Source organism: Caloenas nicobarica, chromosome 29 (genome assembly GCF_036013445.1).
Source record: "Caloenas nicobarica isolate bCalNic1 chromosome 29, bCalNic1.hap1, whole genome shotgun sequence".
NCBI lineage: Eukaryota > Metazoa > Chordata > Aves > Columbiformes > Columbidae > Caloenas > Caloenas nicobarica.
Window position 1 is genome coordinate 271,384 of NC_088273.1, and position 12,385 is coordinate 283,768.

General features: G+C 68.9%; 2 protein-coding genes across 5 annotated transcripts in view; both read right to left on the reverse strand.

Moving 5' to 3' along the window:
* FLNA (filamin A) overlaps window positions 1–6,808 on the reverse strand; it is a 33,663-nt gene extending 26,855 nt beyond the window's left edge. For all 4 annotated transcript variants that reach the window (XM_065653337.1, XM_065653334.1, XM_065653336.1 and 1 more), the window contains exons 1-3: window positions 6,701–6,808; window positions 3,475–3,887; window positions 157–405 (exon numbers count right to left, since the gene is read on the reverse strand). In XM_065653337.1, the coding sequence (XP_065509409.1) occupies window positions 157–405; window positions 3,475–3,829 (604 nt within the window). In that variant the 5' untranslated portion in view covers window positions 3,830–3,887; window positions 6,701–6,808. The remainder of the gene's footprint in view (window positions 1–156; window positions 406–3,474; window positions 3,888–6,700) is intronic.
* Window positions 6,809–9,574: 2,766 nt separating this feature from the next.
* HAUS7 (HAUS augmin like complex subunit 7) lies at window positions 9,575–12,323 on the reverse strand. The gene is made up of 10 exons (XM_065653338.1): window positions 12,260–12,323; window positions 11,962–12,077; window positions 11,629–11,696; window positions 11,424–11,485; window positions 11,263–11,360; window positions 10,980–11,111; window positions 10,820–10,898; window positions 10,528–10,740; window positions 9,896–9,977; window positions 9,575–9,751 (listed from the first exon to the last, which is right to left on the reverse strand). The coding sequence occupies exons 1-10, from the start codon at window positions 12,311–12,313 to the stop codon at window positions 9,666–9,668; spliced, it is 990 nt and encodes a 329-aa protein (XP_065509410.1). The 5' UTR covers window positions 12,314–12,323; the 3' UTR covers window positions 9,575–9,665.
* Between the last annotated feature and the right edge of the window lie 62 nt (window positions 12,324–12,385).

Genomic DNA, 12,385 nt, shown 5'->3' on the forward strand with positions numbered 1-12,385 from the left:
CCCAGTGTCCCTGTGCACCCCAGGGTTCCCTCCCTGTGTCCCTGCATGTCCCCAGGGCTGTCACCCACACCTCTGGTGACGGGCAGCTGGGACAGGTCCCCCCAGAGCCCCCTCCCCGCGTCCCCCAGGGCCACCCCAGCGCCCCCGTCCCCTCACCGGGTGCGCAGCTGTCGACGAGGGCGCCCAGCGCGCGGCCGCTCTGCCAGTCCTTGTTGAAGTTGGTGATGGGCAGCTGGGGCAGGCGGTTCTGGATCCAGCCCAGCAGCCGCTGCTTCGGCGTCTGCTTCTTGGCCTCCTCCTCGTCCTCCTCGTCCCACATGGGCATGGAGATGGAGTAGTGCAGGATGAGCGTCCAGATCAGCCCCAGGATCAGCTTCAGGTTCCCATCCACGATGGCCTTGCTGTCTGCGGGGGGACGGGGACGTCAGGGGGACAGTGCGGGGGGACACGGCACCCTCGCGGGGAGAGGGACACCGAGGGGGACACCATAGGGGGACACTGCGCCCTCGCGGGGATGGGGACACCATGGGGGGACATTGCAGGGGGACACTGAGCCCTTACTGGGACGGGGACACCACAGGGTGACACTGCACCCTTACTGGGATGGGGACACCATGGGGGGACATTGCAGGAGGACACTGAGCCCTTACTTGGATGGGGACACCACAGGGTGGCACTGCACCCTTACTGGGATGGGGACACCATGGGGGTACATTGCAGGGGGACACTGAGCCCTTACCGGGATGGGGACACCGTGGGGGGACACTGAACCCTCACAGGGATGGGGACACTGTGGGGGGACACTGAACCCTCACTGGGATGGGGCACCGTGGGGGGACACTGCATCCTCGCAAGGATGGGACATTGCAGGGGGACTTTGTGTCCTTATGGGGATGGGGACACCAAGGGGGGACACTGCACCCTCACTGGGATGGGGACACTGTGGGGGGACATTGCAGGGGGACACTGCATCCTCACTGGGATGGGGACACCATGGGGGGGACATTGCAGGGGGACGCTGCATCTTCACTGGGATGGAGACACTGTGGGGGTCACTGCACCCTCACTGGGATGGGGACAGTGTGGGGGGACATTGCAGGGGGACACTGAGCCCTTACTGGGATGGGGACAGTGTGGGGGGACATTGCAGGGGGACACTGCACCCTCACTGGGATGGGGACACTGGGGGGGTCACTGCACCCTCACTGGGATGGGGACACCATGGGGGGGCATTGCAGGGGGACACTGCATCTTCACTGGGATGGGGACACTGCGGGGGGACATTACAGGGGGACACTGAGCCCTTACTGGGATGGGGACACCATGGGGGGGCATTGCAGGGGGACACTGTATCTTCACTGGGATGGGGACACTGGGGGGGGACATTGCAGGGGGACACTGAGCCCTCACTGGGATGGGGACACCATGGGGGGGCATTGCAGGGGGACACTGAACCCTCACTGGGATGGGGACACCGTGGGGGTCACTGCACCCTCACTGGGACAGGGACACAGCAGGAGACCCATCGAGGACATGGTGTCACCGCAGGCGCGGGGACAGGGTGCCAGGCATCCCCGCCATGGGGACATATGGTGACACGGAACCCAGGGATGGGACGGGGGGAGCCCGGATGCCTGGGTCCCCATCGTGCTGGGAGGTGGGACAAACATCCCCAGGGGGACGCCTGGGTCCTCACTGGGGGGTGGGACGTGGGACACAAAGGTCCCCAGGGGGACGCCTGAGTGCCCATTGGCGGTTTGGGGGTGTGTCACAGCGGGTGCCCGTACGCCTGGGTCCCGTTATGGGGGTTGGGAGGGTTCCCGGACGCCTGGGTCCCCATTGGCGGTTTGTGGGGGGGGGTAAGGGCGGGTGCCCGGATGCCTGGGTCCCTGGTATGGGGGTTGGGAGGGTTCCCGGACGCCTGGGTCCCCGCTGGCGGTTTGGGGGGGGTGATGGCGGGTGCCCGGACGCCTGGGTCCCCCGCCCCGCGGGAGGGGGGAGAGGAGGGCTGTGCGGGTGGGGGATGGGCCCCCAGGCCCGCCCCCGGCCCCACCCCCCGCTCCAGCATTTTTTGGCCTTATATGGGCTCGGGCACCAGCGAGGCCCCGCCCCCCCGGCGGCCCCGCCCCCGCCCCCCGCCCCACCGGGGACCCCCCGGGACCCCCCGGATCCCCCCGCGGGGACCCCCGGGAGCTCGGGGCCCCCCCGGGGCAGGGGAGGGGGATGCGCGGCCCCCGGGGGGGCCCCGGGGCGGGTGCCGCCGCAATCTGTGCCCGCAGGATGTGGGGAGCCGCAGGGCGGGGTCCCCCCCGGCCCCACCCCGGCGGGACGAGGGTCCCGGGCGGCCCCGAGCGGCGTCGTGTCGTGTGTCCCCCCCCAACATTCCTGCGATGGGAGCGGGCCCGGCCCCCCCCCGCCTTTGTTATGGGGCCGAGGGGGCGGGGAGGGGCCTGCGGGGCCCGAACGGGGGGGGCTCAAACGGGGGGTCCCAAATGGGGGGGCTCGGAGCCCCACTTGGGGGGGTCTTCTATGGAGCCCCAGGAGGGGTACCCAAAACCAGACTCGTGGATGGGGGGCTCACCTTGCGGGGTCCCCAAAGGCTCCAGGGAGGGGGATCCCACAACCACCCCTTCTGGGGGGGCTGCCACAGGCAGCTCATTGCCATGGGGGGTCCATGGAGGGGGGGATCCCGAAGTGTTCCATTGGGGGGGCTCCCCAAAGGCAGCCTGTCACTATGGGGTCTGGGGGGGCTCCCCAACGGCATCGTGCTACTATGAGGGTCTTGGGGGGCTCCCCAAAGTCTGCCCATTGCTCCTGGGGGGCTCCCACCATCATCCCATTGGGGGGGCTCCCTAAAGGCAGCCTATTGCTCGGGGGCCTCCCCAAGGTCTGCCCATTGCTCCTGGGGGGCTCCCACCATCATCCCATTGGGGGGGAGCTCCCCAAAGGCATTGTGTTACTATAAGGGTCTTGGGGGACTCCCCAAAGTCCACCCATTGCTCTGGGGGAGCTCCCCAAAGGCTGCGCATTGCTCTGGGGGCCTGGGGGAGTTCCCCAAAGTCCACCCGTTGCTCTGGGGGTCTGGGGGGCTCCCCAAAGGCATCGTGTTACTATGAGGGTCTTGGGGGTCTCCCCAAAGTCCACCCATTGCTCTGGGGGTCTGGGGGCCTCCCCAAAGGCATCGTGTTACTATGAGGGTCTTGGGGGGTCTCCCCAAAGTCCACCCGTTGCTCTGGGGGTCTGGGGGCATTCCCCAAAGTCCACTCATTGCTCTGGGGGGGTTCCCCAAAGTCCACCCGTTGCTCTGGGGGGCTCACCAAAGGCATCGTGTTACTATGAGGCTCTTGGGCGTTTCCCCAAAGCCCGCCCGTTGCTCCGGGGGGGCTCCCCCCATCACCCCACGCTCCACGGGGCCGGTGTCCCCCCCCGGGGCGGGGTTCACACGCGTGTGTCCGTCCCCCCCCCCCATCTCACCGATGGACACCAGCTTGATGTTCTCCCTCTCCAGGAACTCCAGCGCCACCGAGACGTTCTCCAGCTGCATCTGGCGGAAGGTGGGGCGGGCGTTGTACTTGCGGCCCATCTTCTTCTGGCTCAGCACCTCCAGCAGCGCGATGAGGCGCAGCCCGTCGCCCAGGTCGGTCTGCAGGTTGCCCACCCGCTTCTGCACGCACTTTAGGTGCTCGTTGCACCAGCGGGTGAACGTGTTCTGCTGGATGCGCTTCCAGGGCGCGTCCTCCGCCAGGTCCTTCTCGGTGGCCGGCATCTCCCCGTCCGCCTCGCCGCGGGACGGCGGCTCCTGCGCCCGGGACCGCCCGCCCGCGCTCATCCTATAGCCGGGGGGCGGCGGGGGCGGCGCCGCGCCTGCGCACGGGAGGGGGCGGCACCTGCGGGGAGGGGGCGTCAGTGCGGGCCGGGCCGGGACCCCCGTGCGGCCGGACAGGGGGACCCTGCACCGAGAGACACCCGCCGGACACAGCCCCCGGACACAGCCCCCGAACTGGGGACACCCCCCGGACACCTTCCCCGGGGAGGGGGCGTCAGTGCGGGCCGGGCCGGGACCCCCGTGCGGCCGGACAGGGGGACCCTGCACCGAGAGACACCCCCCGAACTGGGGACACCCCCCGGACACCTCCCCCGGGGAGGGGGCGTCAGTGCGGGCCGGGCCGGGACCCCCATGCGGCCGGACAGGGGGACCCTGCACCGAGAGACACTCTCCGGACACAGCCCCCGAACTGGGGACACCCCCGGACACAGCCCCCGGACACAGCCCCCGAACTGGGGACACCCCCGGACACAGCCCCCGGACACAGCCCCCGAACTGGGGACACCCCCGGACACAGCCCCCGGACACAGCCCCCGAACTGGGGACACCCCCCAGATACATCCCGCGAATTGGGGGACACCCCCTGGACACACCCCCCGAACTCGGGGACACCCCCGGACACAGCCCCCGAACTGCGGACACCCCCTGTGCACATCCCTCAAATTGGGGGATACCCCCCGGACACATCCCGCGGGGAGGGGGCGTCAGTGCGGGCCAGACCGGGACCCCCATGCGGCCGACGGGGAACCCTTGACCGAGAGACACTCCCCGGACATATCCCCCGAACTGGGGACACCCCCGGACACATCCCCTGGACACATCCCCCGAATTGGGGGACACCCCCCGGATACATCCCCCGAACTGGAGACACCCCCCAGACACATCCCCCGAATTGGGAACACATCCCCCGAACTGAGGACACCCCCCGGACACATCCTCCAGGGAGGGGGCATCAGTGCGGGCCGGACCAGGACCCCTGGACCGAGAGACACCCCCTGTACACATCCCCCGAATTGGGGCACGCCCCCTGTGCACATCCCCCGAGATGGGGGACACCCCCCAGACACATCTCCCGAACCAGGGGACACCCCTTGGACACATCTCCCAAATTGGGGGACACCTCCCGGACACATCACCCGAACTGGGGGACACCCCCCGCATCCATAACAGGGACCCCCAAATCAGGGGACACCCCCATGTATCCGTAACAGGGACCCCTAAATCAGGGGACACCCCCTGCAGCTGGAAAGGGGGCCCCTAAATCAGGGGGACACCCCCTGCATCCCTAACGGGGACCTCTGAACCAGAACACTCCCCTGCACCTGTAATGGGGACCCCCACATTAGGGGGACACCCCCGTGCATCTGTAACAGGGACCCCTGAACCAGGGGGACACCCCCTGCACCCGTAACGGTGACAATCGTACCGGGGGACCCCCCTAATGGGGACCCCCAAACCAGGGGACACCCCCTGCACCCGTAACGGTGACAATCGTACCGGGGGACACCCCTAATGGGGACCCCCAAACCAGGGGACACCCCCTGCATGCCCAACAGGGACCCCCACACCAGGGGGACACCTCCCCGCACCCGTAACGGTGATGATCATATCGGGGGACACCCCTGGCCCCCCTAACGGGGACTTCAGGGGGCCCCCACGCCCCCTAATTCGGGGGTCCCCAGTTCGGCCCCACCCCTGTGGTTACCCAATGAGGGGCCGCCACGCCCTGCCACGCCCTGCCACACCCCCTGTCACCCGGGGGTCCCATGGGGGTCCCAGACCCCTCCCAGTCCCCCCGCACCCCCAAACAGGGTGTCCAGGAGGGTCCCCCCAATCCCAGAGAGGGGTCCCCAGGCCCCTCGGGCCCCCCCAAAACAGGCCCCCCGTTTCCCTCCCCACAGGGGGGTCCCCCAGCTCCTTTCAGGGGGTTTCTCCTCACAACACCCCCCAGGGGGCCCTCAGAGGCTCCCCCAGACCCCGAAAAGTGAGGTGCCCCCTCGCACCCATCACAGGGGGTCCCCCAGCCCCATTTTGGGGGTTCTCTTCACAACACTCCCAGGGGTCCCTCAGAGGGTCCCCAGACCCTAAAAGCCGGGTACCGGGGGGTCCCCCAGCCCCATTTTGGGGTTTCTCCTCATGACACCCTCAGGGGGTCCCCTCAGAGGGTCCCCAGCCCCCACTGGTGGGTCCCCCAGCCCCATTTTGGGGGGTTTCTCCTCATGACACCCCCGGGGGTGCCTCAGAGGGTCCCCAAACCCCCCCGGGGGGTCCCCCAGCCCCATTTTGGGGGGTTTCTCCTCATGACAACCCCGGGGGTGCCTCAGAGGGTCCCCAAACCCCCCCGGGGGGTCCCCCAGCCCCATTTTGGGGGGTTTCTCCTCATGACACCCCCGGGGGTGCCTCAGAGGGTCCCCAAACCCCCCCGGGGGGTCCCCCAGCCCCATTTTGGGGGGTTTCTCCTCATGACACCCCCGGGGGTGCCTCAGAGGGTCCCCAAACCCCCCCGGGGGGTCCCCCAGCCCCATTTTGGGGGAGTTTCTCCTCACAACACCCCCAGAAGGTCCCCTCAGAGGGTATCCAGACCCCACCGGTGGGTCCCCCAGCCCCATTTTGGGGGGGTTTCTCCTCACGACACCCCCAGATCTCCCTCAGAGGGTCCCCCAGCCCCATTTTGGGGGGGTTTCTCCTCACGACACCCCCAGATCTCCCTCAGAGGGCCCCCCAGCCCCATTTGGGGGGGGGGGTTCTCCTCACGACACCCCCAGATCTCCCTCAGAGGGTCCCCCAGCCCCATTTTGGGGGGGTTTCTCCTCATGACACCCCCAGACCTCCCCCGGCGCCCCCCGCCCCGGTGCCCCCCAGCCCCGCGCTCACCGGAGCGGCGCCGGTCGGGCTGTCGGGCCGGAGGGGCCGGAGGAAGCGGAGGGTCCGGGGGAACCGGGGGGACCGGAGGACCCGGCGGACCCGGCGCCGCCGCGGGTGTCGCTGCCGGTGCCAGGGGGGCGCGCGGCGCGCGCGGAGCCTTAATTGGTAACGGGCGGCGAGGCCACGCCCCCTGGCGGGGGGGAGGGAGCGGGGGGCGCCGGGGGGGCCACAGGGACCCACAGGGGGATGTAGGGACCCATAGGGGGATGTAGGGACCCATAGGGGGAGAGGGGATGTAGGGACCCATAGGGGGATATAGGGACCCATAGGGGGATATAGGGACCCACAGGGGGATGTAGGACCCATAGGGGGATGTAGGACCCATAGGGGGATATAGGGACCCATAGGGGGAGAGGGGATGTAGGGACCCATAGGGGGATGTAGGGACCCACAGGGGGATGTAGGACCCATAGGGGGAGAGGGGATGTAGGGACCCATAGGGGGATGTAGGACCCCATAGGGGGAGAGGGGATGTAGGGACCCATAGGGGGATATAGGGACCCATAGGGGGATATAGGGACCCATAGGGGGAGAGAGGATGTAGGGACCCATAGGGGGATGTAGGGACCCACAGGGGGATGTAGGACCCATAGGGGGATGTAGGGACCCATAGGGGGAGAGGGGATGTAGGGACCCATAGGGGGATATAGGGACCCATAGGGGGATATAGGGACCCACAGGGGGATGTAGGACCCATAGGGGGATGTAGGACCCATAGGGGGAGAGGGGATGTAGGGACCCATAGGGGGATATAGGGACCCATAGGGGGAGAGGGGATGTAGGGACCCATAGGGGGATGTAGGGACCCACAGGGGGATGTAGGACCCATAGGGGGAGAGGGGATGTAGGGACCCATAGGGGGATGTAGGACCCCATAGGGGGAGAGGGGATGTAGGGACCCATAGGGGGATATAGGGACCCATAGGGGGATATAGGGACCCATAGGGGGAGAGAGGATGTAGGGACCCATAGGGGGATGTAGGGACCCACAGGGGGATGTAGGACCCATAGGGGGATGTAGGGACCCATAGGGGGAGAAGGGGATGTAGGGACCCCTAGGGGGGATATAGGGACCCATAGGGGGAGAGGGGATGTAGGGACCCATAGGGGGATGTAGGGACCCACAGGGGGATATAGGGACCCATAGGGGGAGAGGGGATGTAGGGACCCATAGGGGGATGTAGGGACCCCTAGGGGGGATATAGGGACCCCTAGGGGGAGAGGGGGGATATAGGGACCCATACGGGTGATATAGGGGATATAGGGACCCTAAGGGGAGAGGGGATGTAGGGACCCATAGGGGGATATAGGGACCCATAGGGGGAGAGGGAGGTCCTGGGGGGGCATACGGTCCCATACGGTGAGAGGAGTGTCTGGGGGGGCTATAGGGGTGCTATGGGATGTGGGGGGTCTATAGGAATGCTATGGGAGCCTATAGGGACCCCATAGGGTCAGATGGGGATCCCAGTGGAGCCTATAGGGGCTCTGTGGGGTGTGGGGGGGCTAAAGGGTGTGTCTGGGACCTGTAGGGACCCCACAGGGTGGGACGGGGGCCCCATAGGGCTGGGGGAGTCCATAGGGATGGTATATGGGAGCCTATGGGGATCATATATGAGAGTGACCTATAGAGAACCCATAGGGGCTTTCAGGGTGGGGACAGAGAGACCCCATAGGGCAGGACAAGGCCCTACAGGGAGCAGGCAGATGTATAGGGATGCTATGGGGCCCATAGGGACCCCCCAGGCAGTCAGGGGTTCTATAGGGGCCTATAGGGGCCTATAGGGCCCCCCCGGCCCTGGGGTCAGGAAATGAGGCAGCGCCGGAAGCCCCAGCGGGGGCCTGATAACATAACGGGGCATTAATAATTAACGGGGTCATTACCGGGGGGTCGTTATCTCTAACGGGGCCACTACCGGGGAGGGGACACGCTCATTAACAGGGGCATTATAACTAATAGAGACGTTATCATTAACGGGCTCATTACCGGGGGGGTCGTTATCATTAACAGGGGCACTGCCGGAGAGGGGACACACTCATTAACAGGGGTGTTGTAATTAACAAGGATGTTATAATTAACAGGGTCATTACCGGGACACGGTCGTTAATGGGAGGTCGTTACACACCCGTAGGGACCATGTCACTGCCCCCCAGGTTTTGGGGTCCTGGGGGGTCACTCCCCCCAGGTTTTTGGGGCACAGGGGGTCACTCCCCCCAGGTTTTGGGTTCCCGGGGGGTCACTCCCCCCAGGTTTTTGGGGCACAGGGGGTCACTCCCCCCAGGTTTTGGGTTCCCGGGGGGTCACTCACCCCAGGTTTTGGGTTCCCGGGGGGTCACTCCCCCCAGGTTTTTGGGGCACAGGGGGTCACTCCCCCCAGGTTTTGGGTTCCCGGGGGGTCACTCACCCCAGGTTTTGGGTTCCCGGGGGGTCACTCCCCCAGGTTTTTGGGGCGCGGGGGGGTCTGGGGGCTGCACTGGCTCCGTCCCCATGACCTCACCCCCATAGGAATCTCGGGGGGGGGGGCAGGGACGTCATTGAGAACCACGGGGCGGGGGCGGGGCGCCCCGGATGCCTGGGTCCACTCTGGGGTCAGCCCCCCCTTGTCGCCCCCCCCCGGCAGGAATTCGTGCCCCCCCGCGCTGAGTCACGGCGGGTTCGGTGTAAACACGGCCCGACCCTGACGCTCTTTCCATATAGGGCCCGAAAACGCGCCGGCCCCCCCCTCGCCCCCCCTCACCAAAAATAGAACCCAGGCGTCCGGGCGGCCCCTCGGGACGCCCCCCCCGGCCCCCGCCCGGACTCCTCACCCCCTTAATTAGCAGCAATTAGCGTTGCTCTCCATCTTTAATCCGCTTAGTGTCCCCCCCCAGCCAGTGCAGCGACACGAACCGGGGTGGGGGGGCCCGTCCTGGGGGGTCAGTCCTGGGGGGGCCCGTCCTGGGGGGGACCCCAGGCCCTGGGGACGTCCCCGAATCGCTGCTGCAGGGCGGCCACCCGGCTCTCTGGGGGGAAAAGGGGGTGTTGGGGAGGGGGGGTACCCCGAAACGGGGTGTTGGGGGGGACCCCGAAACCAGCCACCCCTCACTTCACAGAGACACCCCCCCCAAAACCTCGTAGACCCCCCCCGGGGTTTTGGGGTCACTCACCCAGGGTGCGGCGCTGGGCCCCCCCCGCGCGCCGCGTCACCTCGGCCGCCGTGTCCCCGAACTGGGCCGCCCCCTCCAGGCGCTGGGGGGGACACGGGGGGGCTGTGAACCCCAGGGCCCCCCACGGGGCACAGGGACCCCCCCGATCCCACCTGTGGGACCCCCCCTGCACCCCCAAACCAACCTGTGGGGCTCGAGTGTTGCTGGGACCGCCCCAGTCCCCTGTGAGACACAAGGACCCCCCCCAAAATCTTCTTATGGGGCCCAGAGATCCTCCCAAAAGATTCCCATGGGGCACGGAGACCTCCCCCCCAAACCTTCCTGTGGGGCACAGAGACCCCCCCCAAAATCTTCCTGTGGGGCACGGGGACCCTCAAAAACCCTGTGGGGCACGGGCACCCCCCAAACGTTCCTATGGGGCACAGGGACCCCCCCAACACCTTCCTGTGGAGCCCAGGGACCCCCCCAAAACCTTCTCGTGGGGCACAGGGACCCCCCAACACCTTCCTGTGGGGCCCAGGGAGCCCCCAAAGTGCTTCTGCGGGCCCAGGGACCCCTCACAACCCCATGGGACCCCCTAAATCCCCCCTATGTGGCACGAGGACCCCCCCGAACCGAGCCCCCGCCCCGACCTGCACGAGTCTCCGTAGGCCCTGCTGGACGGGGGGGGCCAGGGGGCCACAGGGGGCCAGGCCTGGGGGCCCCCCCGCGCCAGGGAGCCTCCAAGGGTCCCGCAGCTCCGACACCCCGAAAGCCGTGGCCAGGGCGGCCAGGTCGCCCCCCGCCACCCCCAGCATGGGCAGCACGGGGGGGGCCGGGCCCAGAGACCCCCCCAGCTCGGGGCTCTGCGGGAGAGAGGGGTCAGGAAGGACAGAGGGGAACGGGGGGGTCCGCGCCCCCTCCCCGGGGCCCCCACGGCCTCACCTGCGCCTCCAGCAGCTCCAGGTCCCGCTGGGCCCCCCCCAGCGCCGCCTCCAGCTCTGGCCTCGAGCGGGGGGGTCTCCTGGGGAGGGGGGGGTCAGTGCTGGGGCCCCCCCGGGGCGGGGGGGGGGGCAGGGCAGCCCCCCAGGTCCCACAGACCCACCTGGGGGGGGGGCTGTGGCAGCAGGCGAAGGGCGGCAGCTGGGGGGGCGACGGGGGGCTCAGGGCCGCCCCCCCCTCGGGGGTCTCCAGCACCTCGTGCAGGAACCGGCTGGTGCGTCTCAGGGCGGCGCGGCTGCGGGGGGGAAAGGGGGGGGCTGTGACCCCAAGCAGGGGCTGTGACCCCAAGGGGGGGCTGTGACCCCAAGGGGGGAGGGCTGTCAAACCGGGGCGGGAGGGGCTGTGACCCCGAGGCGGGGGCAGCCGGACGCCTGGGTCCCCCGTACCTGCTCCTGGGGGAGCCCCCGCTCCCGCCCCCCGGCGGGGGGGCCGCGTCCAGCAGGTCCGAGATGAACTGCAGCTGCTGCTCGGGGGGGGCCGTGCCCTGGGGGGGAACCGGGGTGATGCCGCCAGCCCCCCCAGCCCCCCGGGCCCCCCCGGCACCCACCTCCAGCAGCGCCGCGTCCTCAGCCCCGCACAGCTGCAGCTCCGCGCCCAGTTTGGCCAGTTCTGGCGGGGGAAGGGGCGCTGGTTGAACTGGGAGGGGGCCGCGGGGGGGGCCAGTCTGGGGGCTCAGGTTGGGGAGGCAGTTGGGGGGGTCGGGTGGCTCAGTTGGGGGGCTCAGTTGGGGGGGTTCGGTTTGGGGGTCCCACCTCGCAGCCGGGCGTCCTCGGGGCCGTCCTGGAGGGCGTCCAGGCGGGCGGCAAACGGGGGGTACACCCTGCAAGGGGGGGGTGAGGAACGGGGGACAGGGAATGGGGGCAGAGGAGGGGGGGTCAGGGGTTCAGGGGGTCAGAGAATGGGGGGTCAGGGGGTCAGAGAATGGGGGGTCAGGGGGTTCAGGATTCAGGGGGTTCAGGGGGTCATGGGCTCAGCAGGTTCAGGGGGTTCAGGGTCCAGGGGGTTCAGGGTTCAGGGGTTCGGGGGTTCGGGATTCAAGGGGTTCAGGGGGTTCAGGGTGCAGGGCCCGGCCCCCCCGCCCGTACCGGCAGCACGCCCACTCCAGCAGGGCCAGGCGCTGGGCCGAGGGGGTGCAGAGCAGCCGCAGGGCCTCGGCCGGCTCCAGCGGGACCAGCGCGGCCACGGAGGGACACGCCAGGGCCTGAGGGGACGGAGGGGACGGGTCAGGGGCGGCGGGAACCGGGGACCCCCCGGGCACCGGGGTCCCCTGAGGCACCGGGACCCGCCCGCCCGCCCCCCCTGGGGGGACGGGAGCCCCCTCCCCTCCCCGCAGGAGCTAGCGGAGCCCCCCGGAGCCCCGCGGAGCGCCGGTCCCGCCCTCACCTCCAGCCGCCCCAGCGCTGCTGCTGCTGCCGCTGCCGCCGCCGCCGCCGCCATTTCCCGCCCTGACCGGCCGCCCGGCGCGATTGGCCACCGCCGAGCCGCCGCGCCCGCTGATTGGCCAGCGGC